This window comes from Dipodomys merriami, unplaced genomic scaffold (genome assembly GCF_024711535.1).
Source record: "Dipodomys merriami isolate MVZ:Mamm:240054 unplaced genomic scaffold, mDipMer1.0.p SCAF_26, whole genome shotgun sequence".
NCBI lineage: Eukaryota > Metazoa > Chordata > Mammalia > Rodentia > Heteromyidae > Dipodomys > Dipodomys merriami.
The window spans coordinates 13,542,166-13,561,154 of record NW_027204048.1 but is presented as its reverse complement, the minus strand read 5'-3'; the positions used below and the strand labels follow the sequence as shown (position 1 = coordinate 13,561,154).

At 34.6% G+C, this 18,989-nt stretch overlaps 1 protein-coding gene across 3 annotated transcripts in view; it reads right to left on the bottom strand.

Moving 5' to 3' along the window:
• Positions 1-18,989, bottom strand: part of Smc5 (structural maintenance of chromosomes 5) — an 80,386-nt gene that overhangs the window by 39,807 nt on the left and 21,590 nt on the right. For all 3 annotated transcript variants that reach the window (XM_070035713.1, XM_070035714.1, XM_070035715.1), the window contains exons 4-8: positions 17,217-17,379; positions 15,816-15,950; positions 14,287-14,427; positions 12,949-13,110; positions 9,871-9,942 (exon numbers count right to left, since the gene is read on the bottom strand). In XM_070035713.1, the coding sequence (XP_069891814.1) occupies positions 9,871-9,942; positions 12,949-13,110; positions 14,287-14,427; positions 15,816-15,950; positions 17,217-17,379 (673 nt within the window). The remainder of the gene's footprint in view (positions 1-9,870; positions 9,943-12,948; positions 13,111-14,286; positions 14,428-15,815; positions 15,951-17,216; positions 17,380-18,989) is intronic.

Sequence of the window (18,989 nt, the reverse complement as noted above, 5' to 3'; positions counted from 1 at the left end):
TAGCAGAGTATGAAAAACAAAAATAATTATGTCTAATTAAACTTTTCTTTCAAAAAATTATTTTCTATCAATACTTGAAGCTTATATGTTGAGATATGAATATATGAATCATCAATCTTTACATGTACCCAGAAACAGGTGGCTCACATCCATAATGATAGCTATGTGGAAGGGTAATGGTTCAAAGCTAATTTGGGCAAAAAATTTGTAACATCTCATCTTACCCTATAGCAGTACTCAGTGGAGACAATGCCTGTCCTCTCAGCCACTCAGGTGGCTGAGATCAGAAGGTTCGAGTAATACCCAACCTAAAAAACATTTTCCAGCTACTTAGGTGGCTGAGATCTGAGGATCAAGGGTCAAGGCCAGCCTGGGCAGGAAAGTCTGTGAGACTCTTATCTTCAGTTAACAACCAGAAAACCAGAAGTGGTGCTATGGCTCAAGTGGTTGAGTGCTAACCTTGAGCAAAAGAGCAGCACCCAGGCCCCATGTTCAAGCACCATGGCTGATCAGGAAAAAAAAAAAAAATTCCAGATCCCATCTCAACAGACAGAGGGGAAGACTCTTGGAAGTAGCACTATGGTTCAAGTGGTAGAGTGTTCGCCTTAAGCTGAAGGGCACAGAGACAGCGCCCAGGCCCAGAGTTCAAGCACCAAGACCGACCAATAAAAAAGAAGGGAAGACTCTAAAAAAGGGTCCTATGTCAAGTGGTAGAGTACTAGCCTAGCAAACACAAAGTCCTGAGTTCAAATTCCATAGCCACCCCCTCAAATTTAAACTTTTTGTCTTATAATCAATAAATTAGTTGCCATCTGATGTCAGTGGAGGTTTTTAAAAAATCAAAACCAGTTACCCATAATAGGATTAAGATTTGCTTTAACACCACATACATGTATACCTATATGCAAAATTTATTTTTATTGGCTGGGAAGGTGGCTCAGTGGTAATGCATGCATGAGGCCCTGGATTCAATTCCTCAGTACCACATAAGCAGAAAAAGTGGTGCTGTGGTTCAAGTGGTAGAGCGTTAGCCTTGAGCTGAAGAGCTGAGGGACAGCACCCAGGCCCAGAGTTCAGGCCCCATGACCAACAAAATAAATAAATAAATAAATAAATAAATATTTTTAAAAAATATTTTAAAATTTTGCATTAAAATAAATGAAGGTAACACATTAACCTGTTCATCAGCTTGCTTTATTTCTAAGTAAAATTTACTCCCTCCTCTTCCTCATTATAAAGGTTATATTATTTTAAAACTATGGAAAAGACAGACTTAAAACAAAAATTACTTAAATGTCCTAAAACTTTTACACGTTAATGCTTATCTGTATCTACTAACAGAACATACTTGGTAAACAAGTCTAAAAGTATACTAACCCTTTCACCCAAGTAGTTTCTTGCTAACCTTTCCTAGGTTCTTACAAAACAAAAATTTAAAACTGGAATTATGTCTTGTTACACAAACATATATTTTATCCTATTCTTTATTGGAATTTATAGTAGTATAAAATTTCCTTTTTAAAAATTCATCTCTAGCACTATCAAGATAATAAACATATATCAAAATTCTCCTATAACAAACACATAGAAAAATAATTTGAAAAAATTAAGATGTGTATCTTTCACTTAAAAATTAACAATGATCAATGTCCCTGAAAGCAGAAATACACAAGTCACAGTTCTCAACAGTTCTCAGGAAGCCCACAAGTCCAAGCCATTCAGGAGAACAAATGAGCATGTCACTGACACAAAGAAAAAAGAAATCTCTAATAAATACATTAAAAAGTCCATAGAAAGGGGGCAAGATATTTTGCATTCTTTTTTTGTTGTTGTTGGTCATAGGGCTTGAACTCTGGGCCTGAGTGCTGTCTCTCAGTTCTTCAGCTCAAGGCTAGCGCTCTACCACTTAGGCTACAGTGCCATTTTCGTTTTCTGGTGGTTTATTGGAGATAAGAATTTCACAGACATTTCTGCATGGTGTGGCTTTGAACCGAGATCCTCAGATCTCAGCCTCCTGAGTAGCTAGGATGACAGATGTGAGCCACCGGCGCCCACCTAGATATTTTGCATTCTTAAGCACAGTAACGACCACTAAGCTAAGGGAAATCAATGCCAAAGTATATGTACTGAAAGAGTATAACTGACTTCCACGCTTTTTTTTTAAATTTTTTAAAATTTTTTTTCTAACTTTTCTCAACTCTAATTCCATGAGCCCTTCTCATCCCAAGAAACTACCATTAAAAATTATGTTAGTCTCACCATGACTACTACCTATGTTTAACAGCTTGACAACAGTTAAGTTTAAATTTTATATATGTCCCATCTTTGGAAGCACACTATTGCCATGCTGCTCTATATTTTCAATTTCTCTGAATGACTTTCTGACTCCAATTGAAACCTGGCTATTTCTGGAAGACATTTTCCCTAGAGCCCTAACAAGAAGTGATTTGCCATACTTGACTATTTTAGGACTCAGGGCTAAAGTACTCTCATCATTGTCTTGTTTAACTAAGCCCACTCTAGTTCCTTTGAAGATTATGGGATCCTATTTTGCCACCCATTCATTATCCTTGTTGTTCACTCTATTCATATGCTGGTAATTTGGGCAACTTGATTCACTATCTTCAACTACCCAAAAGAAAAGTGTACTCCTATACAAAAAGCTACACGAGAAAAACTCACAGCAGCTTTCCTAATAATAACTCTAAATCAGAAAAACCTAAAAGTCCATTAAGGGCAGCTTACAAATGTATCCTAGCTACACAGGAGGCTGAGATCTGGAGGACAGCAATTTGAAGCTGGCATAGGCAGAAAACCTGACTAGACTCCAGCTCCAAAAATGAGCAAAAAGCAGGGCTGAAGGAGTGGCTAAAGTGGTAGAGTACCAACCATGTAAACTTAAACAAACCTAGCAAGGAAGAAGTCCTTAGTTCAAGCCCCAATACTTGAAAGTTAACCAACTGTAATTCTAAGTATATGGAACACCCCCCCCTTCCACCAATCTTAATAAAAATGAAAGTATACCAATATCAAAATTTGTGGGCACAGCTTGAAAATTATACTATTAAAAATGTACATAAGAATAAAACTCAAATCAATAATTAAATTCTACCTCAAGAACTTTGGAAAAAGAAAATAAAACCACATCAAACAAAAGAAAGAAAACAATAAAATCACAAAAAGCTCAATGAAACGGAATAAAACCACATCAAACAAAAGAAAGAAAACAATAAAATCACAAAAAGCTCAATGAAACGGAGAGCGGCAAAACAGAAAAGTTTTGAAACTGAGAAAACTGAAACTGGTAAAAACAATGAAACAAAGAGCTAGCTTCATGAAAAAAATATTAATACAATTTAACAAATCTCTAACAAAAATGACAAAAGAGGAAGAGGTAAAGAAACAACTTTCTAATGGGATGGAACAGTGATATGTTATTATAGGGGTTATACTTACTGATAAATAAAATAATTGATACACAAGCTGGTGGGGTTGCTCAAGCCTGTCCTAGCTACTTAGGAGGCAGAAATCAGGGATTATTCCAGGCTAGTGTTTTGTTTTGTTGGTTTTTTTTAGCTGGCAATGGGGCTTTAATGTAGGGACCATTATTTGTAACCTCAAGTAAAATAGAAAATGGAAAAATATACACCAAACTTGAGCTACAGCTCTATCTCTGGCTTTTTGCTCGCTAATTGAAGATAACAGTATCACAGAATTTTCTGAATTAGCTTTGATTTGGGAACTCAGATCTCAGTCTCCCGAGTAGCTAAGTTTCCAGACATGAGTGACTGAGGCTCCATCTCAGTCAATGATTGTTGTGTGAGTCTTTCATCCTCAGAGACACAGGGAAGCACAAGTAGGAAGATCACAGCCTAGGCCAGCCTGGACATAAAGACCCAATCCCAAAGTTACCAAAGCAAAAAGAGGCTGTAGGTGTAGTCCAAGTGGTAGAGTACCTCTCTTGCAAGGATAAAACCCTGTGTTCAATTTTAATATCCCCCAAATAATAACAACAAAAAACTGTACATACTACATAAACCTGACTACTTGAACAAAATGACCCTGACAACTTCCTTCCTACATTAAGATCAAGGTCTCATGTTTTCTAAGCAGGCACTCTATTCATTCACATCTCAAGTCAAAATGAATACATTTTGTACAAAACACAAACTACCACAAGTTAGCTAGTTTGAAATACTTTATTTGAATAATCATAAAGAAAGCTACTAAGAAAGCTAAACTTGTGATTTAAAAATTTTCCCAAAAGAAATTCTAGGCCTGGTTTCACTTTAAGAATTATACAAAATGTTTGAAGAAGAAATTAATACCAATCCCATACAATCTCTTCCAGAAGATAACGAAGAGGCACTATTTTCCAATTCACTTTATGAAATCAATTATTATCCTAATCCTAAAAGCACATGTAAGGAAATGGAGCCATGGGCTTAAGTGGTAGAGTGCTAGCCTTGGGCAGAAAAGTTCAAGGACAGCACCTAGGGCCTAAGTTCAAGCCCCAGAACATACACAAAACCAGCACACACACAAAGCAAACACAGTACAAAAAGGAAACTACGGAAGAATATCCCTCATAGAGACACAAAAAACCTCTAATAAAATGTTAGCAAATAGAATTTACTTGCATGATGAAAAGAATCACACATTTATATACTTCAACCAAGTAGACTTTATTTCAGGGAGGTAAGGTTGATACTAAAAATAGATCAATCAATATAATCCATCCTATCAATAGGCTAAAGAAAAAAAACTACATAGTCATTCAATAGAGGTAAAGAACATTTGATAAATGTGAACACTCATTTATAATAATTCTCAGAAACATTAATATGGAACTTCCTGAATAAAAAGCATCTGTAAAATACCCAACACTAACATATTTAGTGATGCTTTGCCTAATGAATGCTTTCTCCTAAGATCTAGAACAAGTGTAGGATTGTCTGTATTTACCATTCTTATTCTGTTATAATACTGGAAGTTCTGGCCAGTTCAGTAAGGCAAGAAAAGGAAACCAAACACATACAGATCAGAAAGGAAAAAACATGTCTACCCTTATTTGTATATAACACGTAGAAAACCTCACAGAATCTATGGAGGGGGCAATTTTTACTGTCAAAGGTTTAAATGTAACACAACAACGAAGGATTTATAGGCTGCAAACTACAAATAGTGTTGAAAGAAATCAAAATCTAAATAAATGGAGACATACCGTGTTGATAGATTGGAAGACTCAACATAGTAAAAATTTCAATTCTCCCCAAAGGTTTAATGCAATTCCTATTAAAATCCCAGCAACATCTTTCTGTAGACATAGAAAACATTTGGATTTCATCAGGAATGGTGAAATAGGAACTCTTAAAATCCTTTCCTCCTTAAAAACAACAAACCATGACAAAAATGGCCAAAATTGACTCTTTATAATTGATTGTTTGCAGGAATCATGGACATGTTCACTGAAGAAAAATGGCTGAGTCCTAATAAAAACAGAAAGCGTAATTGCTTTCTGAACATCTCTTATTCCCAAAGTCCTCTTTCCCATTTCTGTGGTAGCCTTGAAAAGAAAGAACTTACAACCACAGTGAAAACTAGCAGCTTAGCAACAACTGGAAAAATATGAACAATAGATTCTTTAGGAGCTTCATTTTTGTAAGGCTTGGTCAGCCCTTTACTTGTAGGGCCTATGTTAAGAGAACTGAACTAAATTGAACTGTAGGACAACTACTTAAGGTTAGAGAATCAGAGCTGTATGAAGAAATAACTACAAATCATATCCATGACTTCCAGTGAGGCAACAGAACTATGTAAGAACAATATTTTATATTATTGATATTATGGTGATGTTAATCTGCACTATATTGGTATAAATTAATATTGAATTAGAGGTAAGAGGTATGGTTCAAGCAGTAGAAAGCCAGAGACATGGAGTTCAAATCCAGTACCAAAAAAAAGAAAAGACAATAAAGAATCAAACAAATGTGGATACTAGTAAGAGGGAGTTGGGCTAATGGAGGTAAAAGAGAGTAAGAGTTTGGGATATTGTAAAAATAGATTAGCAGCACATAATGGAACCTCTTGGAATTATATTACAAAGAGGGGAGAGATGTTAGGCAAAGTGATGGGGGCACTGATGGAATACTTCCCAAACATGTGGAACTGTCACAATTAACTCATCCCATGTACGCCTTGTGTCTGCTAATAACAAAATAAGTAAAGAGAAAACGTAGCATTTTTTTAAGAGACACAAGAGCAGCATGTGCCAGACCTTAATTAAGTTAAACTCCAGTGCCACAAAAAGGGGGAAAATTCTAAAACATTTAGCAAAGTGTGGTGATGTCTACCTTTAAGGCAAACACAGGAGGCTAAAGCAGTAAGATCAAGAATTTGAGATCATCACAGTGAGAATTTGTCTCAAAATAAAGATAAATTAAAAAAATTTAAATCCAGAAAATATATATTAACATGAAGGAAATAATAAAGAATACATCTTAGCAAGATGGTACATATAAAAGCTACATTATCATCAACGAGAGTAATTGTAAATGCATTAAATACTCTAGTTTAAGGTACAATCCTAGCTTTGAGCAAAAAAAAACTCTGGGACATAACCCAGGCACTGAGCTCAAACCCCAGGACGGGCAACCCCCCCAAACAACAACAACAACAAAAAAACTCCCCAACATTTTCCAACTATCTAATGTTTACTAGACACATTTTAAATTTAGTCACAGAAGTTTAAAACACAAGTCAAAATACATAGTCAAAACAGAACTTTTCTTCTTCTAGTAATCCTTTTACAGTAAAAGGCATTACTCTCAATCAACTGTAAAACCAAAAAGCTAGTTATCATTGTGTGTGTGGGGGGGGGGGGAGGTGGGTGGGTGTATGTGTGTGTATGTGTGGCTGTTGGTCCTAGGACTTGAACTCAGAATCTGGATGCTGTCCCTAAGCACTTTTTTATTCAAGGCTAGTGTTCAACAATTTGAGCCACAGCTCTACTTGCAGCTCTTCTTGTTTGGTGGTTCACTGGAGATAAAGTCTTATAGACATTACTGTGATCCTCATCTCAGCCACCTGAGTAGCTAGTATTACAAGTGTGAACTACCAGTGCCTGATCCTCAGCAGGATCCTCAGCCCAGGTAGGAAGGTCTGTGAAACCACCAGAAAACCGGAAGTGGCACTGTGGCCCAAGCGGTAGAGTGCTCGCCTTGAGCTGAAGAATGCAGGGACAATGCCCAAGCTGACTTCAAGCCCCAAAGCTGACCAAAAAAAAAAAAAAAAAGAATAAATACATGCCAGGCACCAGTGACTCATGCGTGTAATCCTTGCTACTCAGGAAGCTGAGATCTAAGGAACTCGGTTCAAAGCCAGCCCAGGCAGGAAAGTCCATGAGACTCTTAACTCTAAATACTAGAAGACTGAAAGTTGCACTGTGGTTCAAATGGTAGAGCATTAGCCTTGAGCAAAAAAGCCAAGGGACAGCACACAGGCCCTGAGTTCAAGCCCCAGACCTATAAAAAACAAAAACAAAAACAAAAACCAGAATACAATACTGTTCCTCCCCAGATTAGAAACTTTCAAAGTTTTTTCATGGTTTCTCAGTACATTTAAAATCAAATTCAAATTTCTTTTATTTTTTCCATTATACTGATTTACCTACTGATCTATCCCTACTTCTCAGAGGTTACTTCTTAGGAGCAATACTGACCCAATAAGACACCGAGGCAAGACTATGTAAATGCTGACAAAAAACAATTTTTAACTTAAAATTCTGTATCTGGTTATATTAACGTTACAAAGTGGAGATGAGATCTTTACAGACACACCAAGATTTAAAAAATCTACCACTATAGATCTTCTATTACATCTACAAGAGATATAATCTAACAAAGAAAAAAATAAAAGAATCCCCTACACCTCTTTAAAAGAAATTAAGCAACCTGATCAAATAAACCACTAAAACATATGCACAAAGTTTACATAAATAACATTTTAAGTAATAACTTAAACTACTTTAGGTATTAATATAGAAGAGGAAATACAAATATGCTAGAGATTTTTGTCTTAATCAAATAAAGCATAAAATACAAACTTCTAATTTTCATTAAATCTGTCATTTATAATTGTTAGAATTAGGTCTGGGAATGTGGCTTAACAGTAGAGTGTTTGCTTCACATGCATGAAGCCCTGGGTTTGATTCCTCAGTACCACATATGCAGAAAAGGCTAGAACTGGTTTTGTTGCTAGCCTTGAGCAAAAGAAGCTCAGGGATAGTGCTCAGGCCCAGAGTTCAAGTCCCAGGGCTGGCCCAAGGGGAAAAAAAAATTAAACTTATAAGCAATAGTAAGAATAGACCCACAATATATAACACTAAAGATGGAATAAGAAAGCTTAGATGAACAACAGAAAGCAGAAAAGAGATTAAAAGAAATCAAACAAAAATTGTTGGTAGAAAATGTGTTTATTTTACTATCAGAATGTCAGTTTTTGTTTTGAAAATTCAAAATAAAAGCCAGATAACAGACAAAGCAAAGAAAATTTCTACGTAGAAACACAAAACAAAGCTTTGGGTGAAGCACAGTGATAGATGCCTGCAATCCCAGTTACTTGGGAAACTGTACCAGAAAGGATCTTAAGTTGAGGCCAGACCTGTAAGTTAGGGGCTGAGGTATAAACTCAGTGATAAAATGCTTGCCTAGAATGTGAAAAGCTCCTTAGTACTATAAAACAAACAAAACCAATAAAGCTGTTGGGTCTAATGGCTCATGCCTATAATGCTAACTACTAGGGAAGGTAAAGTTAGGAGGACTGTGGTTTGAAGCCAGCCACGGTTTATTAGACTACATTGTAAACAAGTTGAGTGCTGTGATAGACATTTTTCATTCCAGCTATTTGGGAAACATAAACAGGAGGATCATGCCTAAGCTAGTCTGAACACAAAGCAAGGCACTATTAAATAAATAAATAAATAAATAAATAAATAAATGAAAAATGGGTTGGAACGTGACTGAGGTAATAGAGCACCTAAGTCCAAAGCTTCAGTATAGCCAAAGCAAATAAAGCAGGACCTCCCCCAATTTTTGAAATCTAGGTAGCAAAACCTAATATACTTACAAGGAAACCCAAAATAGTCCACACTTATACGAGATCTTGACAGTTGGTTAAACAAGAAAAAAGTAAAGCACCTGAGAAATAGTAAATCTGTTCTACCATCTATCTATCTAGCTATCTTTGTGTGTATATATGTGTATGTATAATCTCTAAACCCAAAGACAGAAGCTTCTTTTCAAATATATGTACAAAAGCCAAATATTCAATAAAACTCCTAGATGTCTCAAAAAAAAAAATCCCAAAGCCATAAAAGCTACATTTATTGATTATAAAGTAGTAAATTCAAACTTCTATATGTGAGGTTAAACCAAAAGACAGCTTAAAATTCTGTATCTAAACTTTAGAGGCAGAGCTCTGAGGTAAAATATATGCCTAACATGATGAGATTCCAGGTTCTCCAGCACTCTAAAAGATGTTTCTTTGTATTGTTATAGCAATACAATTTTACCTATAGAAATTTAAAAACCAAGAATTTCTCTAAATAACCATAACTGAATGAAACCAATATTAAAAAAACCTTATCAGCACAGGTGAGAGATAGCCATGTGAGTAACTCTGAGACATTTTCCCCAATTATCTTCTGCACAACTACTAGGAAATCTCAAGTTTCCCATACAGAGTAAAATAAAAAACAGAGAATGAAGAGGACCCAGGACAGTTCTTAAATAATCATCTGATCTGTTGTCCTGAACAGAAAACAAAAGCTAGAAAGAATTAAGGTAATAAAACTTCAGCAAAAAGTCTTACATTTTTATCTTTCTTTTCAATAAGTTCTTGCTTTTGTTTGCATTTTTGTGATGTCTCCTTAATGTTTGTTGCCTGTAAGATTGAATCAGAGGGAAAAGTTAGTTAATAAAACTGTGAGTTAAACTTACAATACTGTGCTTTTTCACCTTTTATTTCAAAACAAATTCATAAATATCACCAAAAATACTAATAGTATTGAAAATCTACAAAATTTTATTCTCACTGATACTGAAAACAGCTGAAATAGCCAGTCATGGTATCTATAATCCTAATTACGTGGGAGGCAGATAAGTGGAGGGCCATGATTTGAGGCCAGTCTAAGCATAAAATACTACATTCAACAAAAGGTCAGGCTTGGGCAGCTTATGCCTGTCATCCCAGCTACATGGGAGAGAACAAACAGGAAGATCACTATCTAGGCTATCTACAAAATCTGATTTCAGAAATAACCTGCTGGCACAAGTGGTTCTTGCCTGTAATTCTAGCTACTCAGCAGGCTGAGATCTGAGGATCTCAGTTTGAAGCTAGCCCACTTAATAAGACTATCACCAATTAATCATCAAAAATGTGGAGGTGTGGCTCAAGAGGTAGAGAACAAAAAAGCTCAGGAACAGTGCCTCAGGACTAGCACCAAACAAAACAAACAGAAAAACTATACAGCCAGGCACTGGTAGTTCAAGTCTGTAATTCTAGCTACTAAGGATGCTAAGACCTGGAGGATCTCATTACAAACCCAGTCCAGGCAGGAGAGCACAAAAGAGTCCATCTTCAATAGGCTGGAGGAATGGCTCAAGTGGTAGAGCACTAGTCAAACAAGTCAAGTTCAACTCGCAGTACAAGAAAAAAACAAAACCAAAATATATATATATATAGTAGTACAAAAATGGCTGGAAGAGTAGCTCAAGAGGAGTAGAGAACCTACCTGCCTCTAATACTAGCAAAAAAAAAAGCATACATACATACATACATATACATATATATACATACATACATTATATATATATATATGTATCTATCTATCTATCTATCTATCTATCTATCTATCTATCTATCTATCTATATATATATATATAATAGATATTCTTCAAAAAGCTAAAGTACCCCAAACTATGTAGATTCCTTTCTTTCTTTTTTTTTGGTCAGTCATGGGGCTTGAACTCTAGGCTTGGGTGCTGTCCTCCCTCAGCTCTTCAGCTCAAGGGGAGTGCTCTATCACTTGAGCCACAGCACCACTTTTGGTTTTTCTGGTGGTTTAGTGGATATAAGAGTCTCAAGGACTTTCCTGCCTACACTGGCTTTGAACCATGATTCTCAGATGTCAGCCTCCTGAGTAGCTAGGATTACAGGTGTGAGCCCACCGGCGCCTAGCTACTATGTGGGATTTCTAATGAACAAATTAAATTCATAGATATTTAACTAGTAACTAGATTTATCTAGGTAACAATATCTATTAATCCCTTCTTGCTCTAAAACATAAAATGATCAATAGTAATTTTCTTTTAGAATCAAGTCCAACCAAATCCTAAAATCCTATTTACTGTCTTAGATTTGATGGAAACTCTTTTCACCTACTTTAACTAGTATAGAATCTTAAGGTATAGTGGAGTTTTTCTGACATAGTAATGGCAAAGTCAAAACTCGTCACTCTTTTCCTCTGTTACAAACTTTACATTCCTAAAAATGGCCTTTTTTGCTCAGTAAGCATGTTCAATATTTGTAGTTAAGAAAAGTATCTGGCATTATAGCTCAAAAAAAAAAAATCAATCTTCTGATTTATAGGCTCCCTCAAAAGGAAAAGCACAATCTTATCTTTAGATAAGTAAGTTCCAAGAAACTAGGGTTTACTTTTCCAAACAGAAGTTAAACTTAGTGTTTAACTCTGTATACTGAATGATCCTTTACTAAACTGGTAGTCTTAAAATTAGTAACAAAAACTCTAAGGATATACGTGCATATGAGGATAAAACTGACGAATTTATGCTAAAGGTTCTTCCAAGTAGAGGTCAGTCTCTTGACTTCTTTGTATCTATTTGTCTCCAAAATCTCACATAAAATTTGGATCAATTTATATTATATTACACAGTAGCTCGCCGTTTACCCAGGATATTACTTTCTGTGGTTTTAACCTCAGTTCAAAAACAATAAATAGGGGACAGGGAATTTAGCACTTGCCTCACAAGTGCAAGACCCTTCTGTCCTTACTGCTGCAAAAACCCTAAGCAAAAACAAAACCAAGTAAACATAAAATTCTATGATCAAACAATGTATAAGTAAGTTTTAAATGTGTACTGTTCTGATAACAATATTAAATATCCAGCTGTCCTGTTCTGTCCTGACATTATTCCTATGGCCAGCATATCCACGTTGTATATGCTACCCTACCCACTAACTGAGCAATCATCTCACTTACCAGATTGACAGATGATCTGACAGGTATTGTAGTGCTCTGTTCCAAAAACTCGTATTATTTTATTATTATTAATGACTCCAAAAAGTTAAGAGTAGTCATACTAGCAATTCTGATATGGCAAAGAAATATGAAAAACTGCTGGTCCTAAGTACTTCACATAAGGAATATTCAAACTTTGATTCAGTGCTATCTACAGTTTCAGATATCTACTAGGGAATATATTACCCTCAAACAAGAAGAGACTACTTATATTCTGCAAGCAGGAACTTAAACCACTCTGAAACAATCTGTGACCACAAAATCCCTCCTGAAGATTGAAAATCACAACCATAAACAATATTAAATTATACTTTAAAAAATCAGGAATGACTTGATTATTTAAGAAACAATCCAAAAAGATGTATAATTATAAAACAGAATACTACATTCACAAAAGAACTCTATTTTTCTAATAATACCATTATGTACCATTTCATTTTTCTGTTTTCTTAGAATTTCTATAAAGTAGAAGTATTTCAAGAGTAACAAGTTCTCAAAAACACTATAGTACTACAAGTTAAAGAACTGAGGGAATAAAAGACATAAAATAAATCCTACAATGTATTTTGAAAGTCAAATATTCTTTGTGCTAGCTAAAATCTCAGTAATCCAAAATTGAACAAGAGTACCTTTCCTTTGATTAGAGCCTCCATATTATGACGTTCCCTTTCGATTTCTTGAATTCGATTTGTGATAGGAATCTGCCCTTCTTTAAGTTTTCTGACTTCTTCCTTCACTTGATCACGGGCTAGTTTTACTCCTTCATATTCCTGACGAACATTTTCATATTCCTTGAAATAGAAGGAAATGCACTAAATCCTTAGATTAACATGTATGTAAAATCAATATACAAGCACTAAAAAGAGATTTCTTGACATTCTATCTCACTCAATGGCTGGGTGCACCAGTGTATGACTATCATCCATAGCAACATAAGCAAATACAAATAGGAAGATCCTAGCCCAGGCCAGACAAGCACCAATGATTACAACTCATAATTCTAGCTACTCAGGAGGCTAAGATCTAGAGGATCATTGTTCAAAGACAGCATAGGCAGAAAAATCTGAGAAACCTGGCCTCCAAAATCAACCAGCAAAAAGCCTGTCTAGATATATGATTTAAGTAGTAGAGATCTATGAAAATAAGCAAGCCAGGTAAACCCAAGGCCCTTAGTCATTCTAACTTGCTAGTTCAAACTAGCAAGAAGAAACAAGAAAAAAGAAAAGAACTAAGGCATAAGGGGATCAGAGGTATGGCTTAAGTTATAGAGCCACCTGCCTTGCAAATATGAAGCCTGGAATTCAAACCCAGTACCACCAAAGAAGAAAAAAAACAACAACAAAGAAATAGCATACAGTAAGAGTGAACATATTTAAAGGAAAGAGAACACAGAGTACATTTAAAAAGTAAAAATTAAAAAGACTGAAATCAATCTTTAAAAAGACCTGAAAACTTCAAAATGTAAAATTGAGATACTTCAAATATAACCTTGGAGACGGAAGGCATTCAATGTTTTCCCCAGACTGTAGTCTTAGGTAGTAAAATATAAGACACAATAAATAGAAAGAACGCAATATAGTCAGGAAACAGATGAAACAGACTAGAGTTAAGATGCTTCAGCTATATTTGTAGCTAACTTTAATATAAGCAGCATATTTTTAGTAAATTCTTAAGTGACCTGACTCAGCACATGCAAGAGATCTAATTTTTGTAAATGTATAAACATTTTTAGGTCATTAATATTGAAAGAAAAGAGCAAAAGAATTTCTTGTTTAGTTAGAAAAATTTAGGAGAATTAAGAACACTGAACTCTTGCACAAACTAGCATTCATGTGTATAATGAGTAAATAAATTTTATTTTAACAAAGTGTAAAAGAAGCAACTAATGAGAACAGTAACTAGTACCTTCTTAGTAAGTATTCTGCTAAGGATTCACATATTTTTTGCCTCTAATAACTAAAACTTACCACCCATGGTCTTTTTGCCTCAAGCATCTCAATTAAATCTAAATGTCGCTTACGTTCATAGAACCTTTCCACATCTTGTTTGTATCTTTCGTTTCTCTGAACCATTTTCTCTAGGTATTCAGTTTTCTCTTTGCATGAGGTCTAAAACAAATTTGTTGAACAATTAGTTTAACTGAAAAAGACAACAGATTGAATCTTCTCTAAAAATAAAACAAAACTAACAGAATTCTACATTATGTAAAAATAACATTCATGTGCAAGTTCTGACTGAGGTTCTAAAATTAATAAGCCAGGTAGCTGTATGGAAACTGTCACATCTCTAAGCCTGGACTCTTGCCTTAAAGATAAGAGATACCTGCTTCATCCAATTCAGAGGTAGAAGCAATCTGCTTAACACAGGTGTGTTTTCCTTGAATGAAATCCTTGGGGTACGAAGTGTTTTTGATTTTGGAATTTGTCAGATTTTTGGAATATGTGCAAGTTACCAACTGAATATCTGTAATATGAAAAATACAAAATGCTCTAAATCTGAACCTTTTCAAGTACCTATGTGGCATTCAAAAATAATTCAGATTTGGAGCATTTCAGACTTTTATTAGGAGTGCCCAAACTAAGCTATAATAATATGAGAACTAGTTGTTATGAAAACCTTGATTTTTTTAAGCATCAAAATGACATGACAGAACTAAAATTTACCCTTTCATTGAGAATTGAAAAGTACTCTGGTGTACACCAGAACCTAGTAGAATTGTTTGTTTTCTTTAGAGGATAGCAGATAATTTAGGCAAATGTTTCAGATGCAAGTATTAGACTGATATAGAAAAAGGTAAGAGAATAAAAGGAGGCTCTCAGAGAATAAAATGATTATATAAAGCTCAAAACAACTTTAGTTGCTTACTCTAAGTTAGTACATAAAATCAGTATTTTATTGCAATGAAACTTATTACTAAATATAGACAATTATACTTTAAGAGAAAGCTTTTAATTTTTTTTACTATGAAAGTATACTGATTTATTTTAGATGCAGATATGCAATTAGTTACATTGAATAAAATAGCTCTATAAATGATATGCAAAAAGGGCATTTTAATTTATACATTTGTTAAAGATGAAAATAAAAACACGGCAACTAGACAAATAATTCTTTTATAATGTCTACCTTCATGTAACTGAAAAAACACACTAAAAGAATGGCTCAACAGAAGTGATAAATATTACCTAACTTTTAATGGTTACTATAAATGTTTAAGTCTGACAGAATGACAAAGTAATAATGCCTGTGACAAAAAAATACTGCAACTGGTTCCTTTATAGCTTAGTAACAAAGGAAAAACTGTCCTTAGTGTCGTACTGCTGAAATAGTCAAGTTTTTCAAACTTAAGATTATCACCTGCTGAAGTCAGCAGCACACACACACACACAAATTTCACAGATTTGAACTCAAAGTTAAAACTATTCTCACTCTTCCACATGTTGAGACACAAACATCAATAAGAGACAACAAAAAGGAGTTTCTTATTTGTAAATACCTCCAGTTGTTTTTCCTTCTCCCTGAAGTTTTTGAGTTCACAGTGATACCTGTGCATTTCTGGAGGACCAATTGACTTCTCAGTAGCTTCAAGGAGTTCAATTTTGCTGAGTTTAGCAAATTCTCCAACTTTGTCCTAGAGCATAAAATTTATATATTACATATTAGCAATGATTACAGTTTTTAAACCACATCTTTAAAATGTATTGCAATAGTTAAGATCAATCTTATTTTTTAAAAAATTCCAAAATGTGAATCTTTATTTCTCTTTTATCCATTAGTCTTTAACAGACAAATCTAGCATTGACTATACTTTTGAAAACCTTTAGAAATAACCTACATTAATATTTCCAGGTAGAAGTGTTTATATATGTACAACAAAAAATATATAGTATAACAAGGTACAGGCCTAAAATCCTAGCTACTGAGGAGGCTGAGGTCTAAGAATTGGGATCAAAGGCAGCCCAGGCAAAAGCTGAGAAACATCTTCAATTAACCAACAAAAAGCCAGAAGTAGAAGTGTGGCTCAAGTGGTAGAGCACCAACCATGATTGAAAATGCCGAACCAGAGTGTGAGGCCCCGAGCTTAGGCCCCAGTATCAGGAAAAAAAGAAAGAGGTATTCAAAACATATTTAAAAGGTATCTACTATAATACTTGACATACATTTTCAGGATTTTTACAGTTTTAACAAAAAATATTGAAACATAAGATTTCTGAAGGTCTATGCATTTTTGAAGGTATATACCAAGTGTGAATTTTGGTATGTATTTTATATAAACTGCACTGAATAAAATGCTGCATTCTGACAATTTAAACTGACAAACTGACAACTTTAAGGTTCTACAAGTGACACATCTACATTTATCTATGCTTAACTGAAGTATCAAAGTTACTGTACATAAAATTAATAGAGCTTTCATTTAAAAACAGTCTCAATTTTAGGACTTTGAATCAACTGCAATTAATAATACTGTAAGTGATAAATAAGATACTGCCTTGTACAAAGAATTTTTTTTTTTTTTTGTCGGCCGTGGGGCTTGTACTCTGGGCCTGGGCGCTGTCCCTCAGCTCTTCAGCTCAAGGCGAGCGCTCTACCACTTGAGCTACAGAGCCACTTCCAGTTTTCTGGTGGTTTATTGGAGATAGGAGTCTCATGGTCTCTACTGCCCGGGCTGGCTTTGAACCGCGATCCTCAGATCTCAGCCTCCTGAGTAGCTAGGATTACAGGCGTGAGCCACCAGCGCCCGGCTTATGTACAAAGAATTTTAAGTACCAATGGTACTGGTGTTCCATCTAAACGGTAACTAGCAGAACATTCCTTGAAAAGAATCTAAATTTTTATGTGGTACAAATGAGAAAATTATACCAAAATTTCCAGCTTCTTAAAAAATTTCTCATACCTGAGGTAGAAACTGGCAAAGGTTGCCCACTTGAATATTTAAGGCTGCAACTTGCTCTTCTACTACTTTCTGAGTTGTAGATCTTTTGTTGATAAACCAAAAGGACTGATTTTTTGTCACATCAATCTCTCGGGTGATTATAAGATTTCCAGAAGTCCTGAACCTAAAGAATAATTTTTAAATCTTCATATCAAAACATATACATTCATTGAGAAATAAAATTTCTAACATATTCTTGCACCAAAATTATTGTGCATCATGATTTTTATTTCTTCTGATATTTCCGGCCCCTCCCAAGAAGAAAACCTTGGACATTAGTAAAACCATAAGTGACTACATGACAGTTACTATTTGCAACATTCACAATTGTTTAAATTGTTAAAAAATTAAAATACCAATACTGATTCCCAAACACTGTCAGAGGACTTACATACTAGTTATTTATCCTTTAAGAATTATGCTATTCCTCAATCACATGCATTGACTGTAATTCAAAATGGGCTGGTATACATGTTAAGAGTTAAACCTTACAGTTTTCCCTAGGTGGAAAATGTATGAATGAGTATTAACTCTTGCAAAAGCGTTTCCCAAAATCAAATCTAGTTTGTCCATACAGGTGGCCAGTGATTCATTTATCACCATGTACTCCACTCTAATTCAGAGGGAATTACATTACATGGCTACAAAGGAATATTAAGCAATATAGAATCTGAAAGAAGAGTATTTACTTATTTCTTGCTTTTAGAAGTACTACTGCTCCACACCTCTCATCTATTCATCCATCTTCTTCACTGGAATTCAGCAGCATGTGGTAAAGAGATAAATTATTGGCATCTAATGGCTAAATAACAATAACTTGTAAATGTTGTATATATAGATTATATTGTAACTAGAATACTTCAAACAGTAAGAAGTTTTGAACTTTCATTTCCAGTAGAATGATTAACGGAAGTACCCTTATTGATTATCCTTCTGTATAGAATTAAAACAGTAAAGTATGTTCATAAATACATTTACTACTTAGCCATGAAAATAATGAATTCTAGCCCAAATCCTAGTGCAGCTGAGGGCTCAGAAAAGAAAAACAAAATTGACTTGCATCTTGAAGGCATCTGTTTAGTGAAGTGATCTTGGGATTTATTTTCATGATCTTCTAGCAGACAGTCTGCTAACAAAGCTCACTGAACTACCCAATGTGGACAATGTAATAGAAAACCACCATCAAAAAACTATCCCTTCAATATAAGGGTATACTCGATATACTTTGTGCCACCTCTTAGGACAGTAATGCAAAACTGCCTGTCTCAAATTACAACTTTAAATTGTGAGACAAATGCCTCCCCTAAGAGTTACTAATCACAAGTCAGCCTCAAAGATTCAAAAATCTTCAAGCTGAGAATTCAACATAATATGATCCTGGATTCTAAGTACATAAAATGCTCAGGCAAAAGCTGATTAAAAAGTTCTTTCTATAGCAATTTACCTATCTTTAAAGAATTAACACAGATACAGTTTAAACAGAAAAGGAGCAAGTTCACTGGAAACAAAAAGAATCAAGAACTAGTAAAAATATGAGAAAATCATGAAGATGAACAAATACAATGTCGAAAATATTAAAGAAACATGGATGACTGAGTAAAAAACAGTATACAATATACCTAATAAGAGGTCTAAAAGGATGGAAGACAAGGAATAGAGTTATTATAAAAGCTCACTACAAACACCAAACTTAAACAATTTCAAAGAATGGTAATAATAAATGAATAAAATATA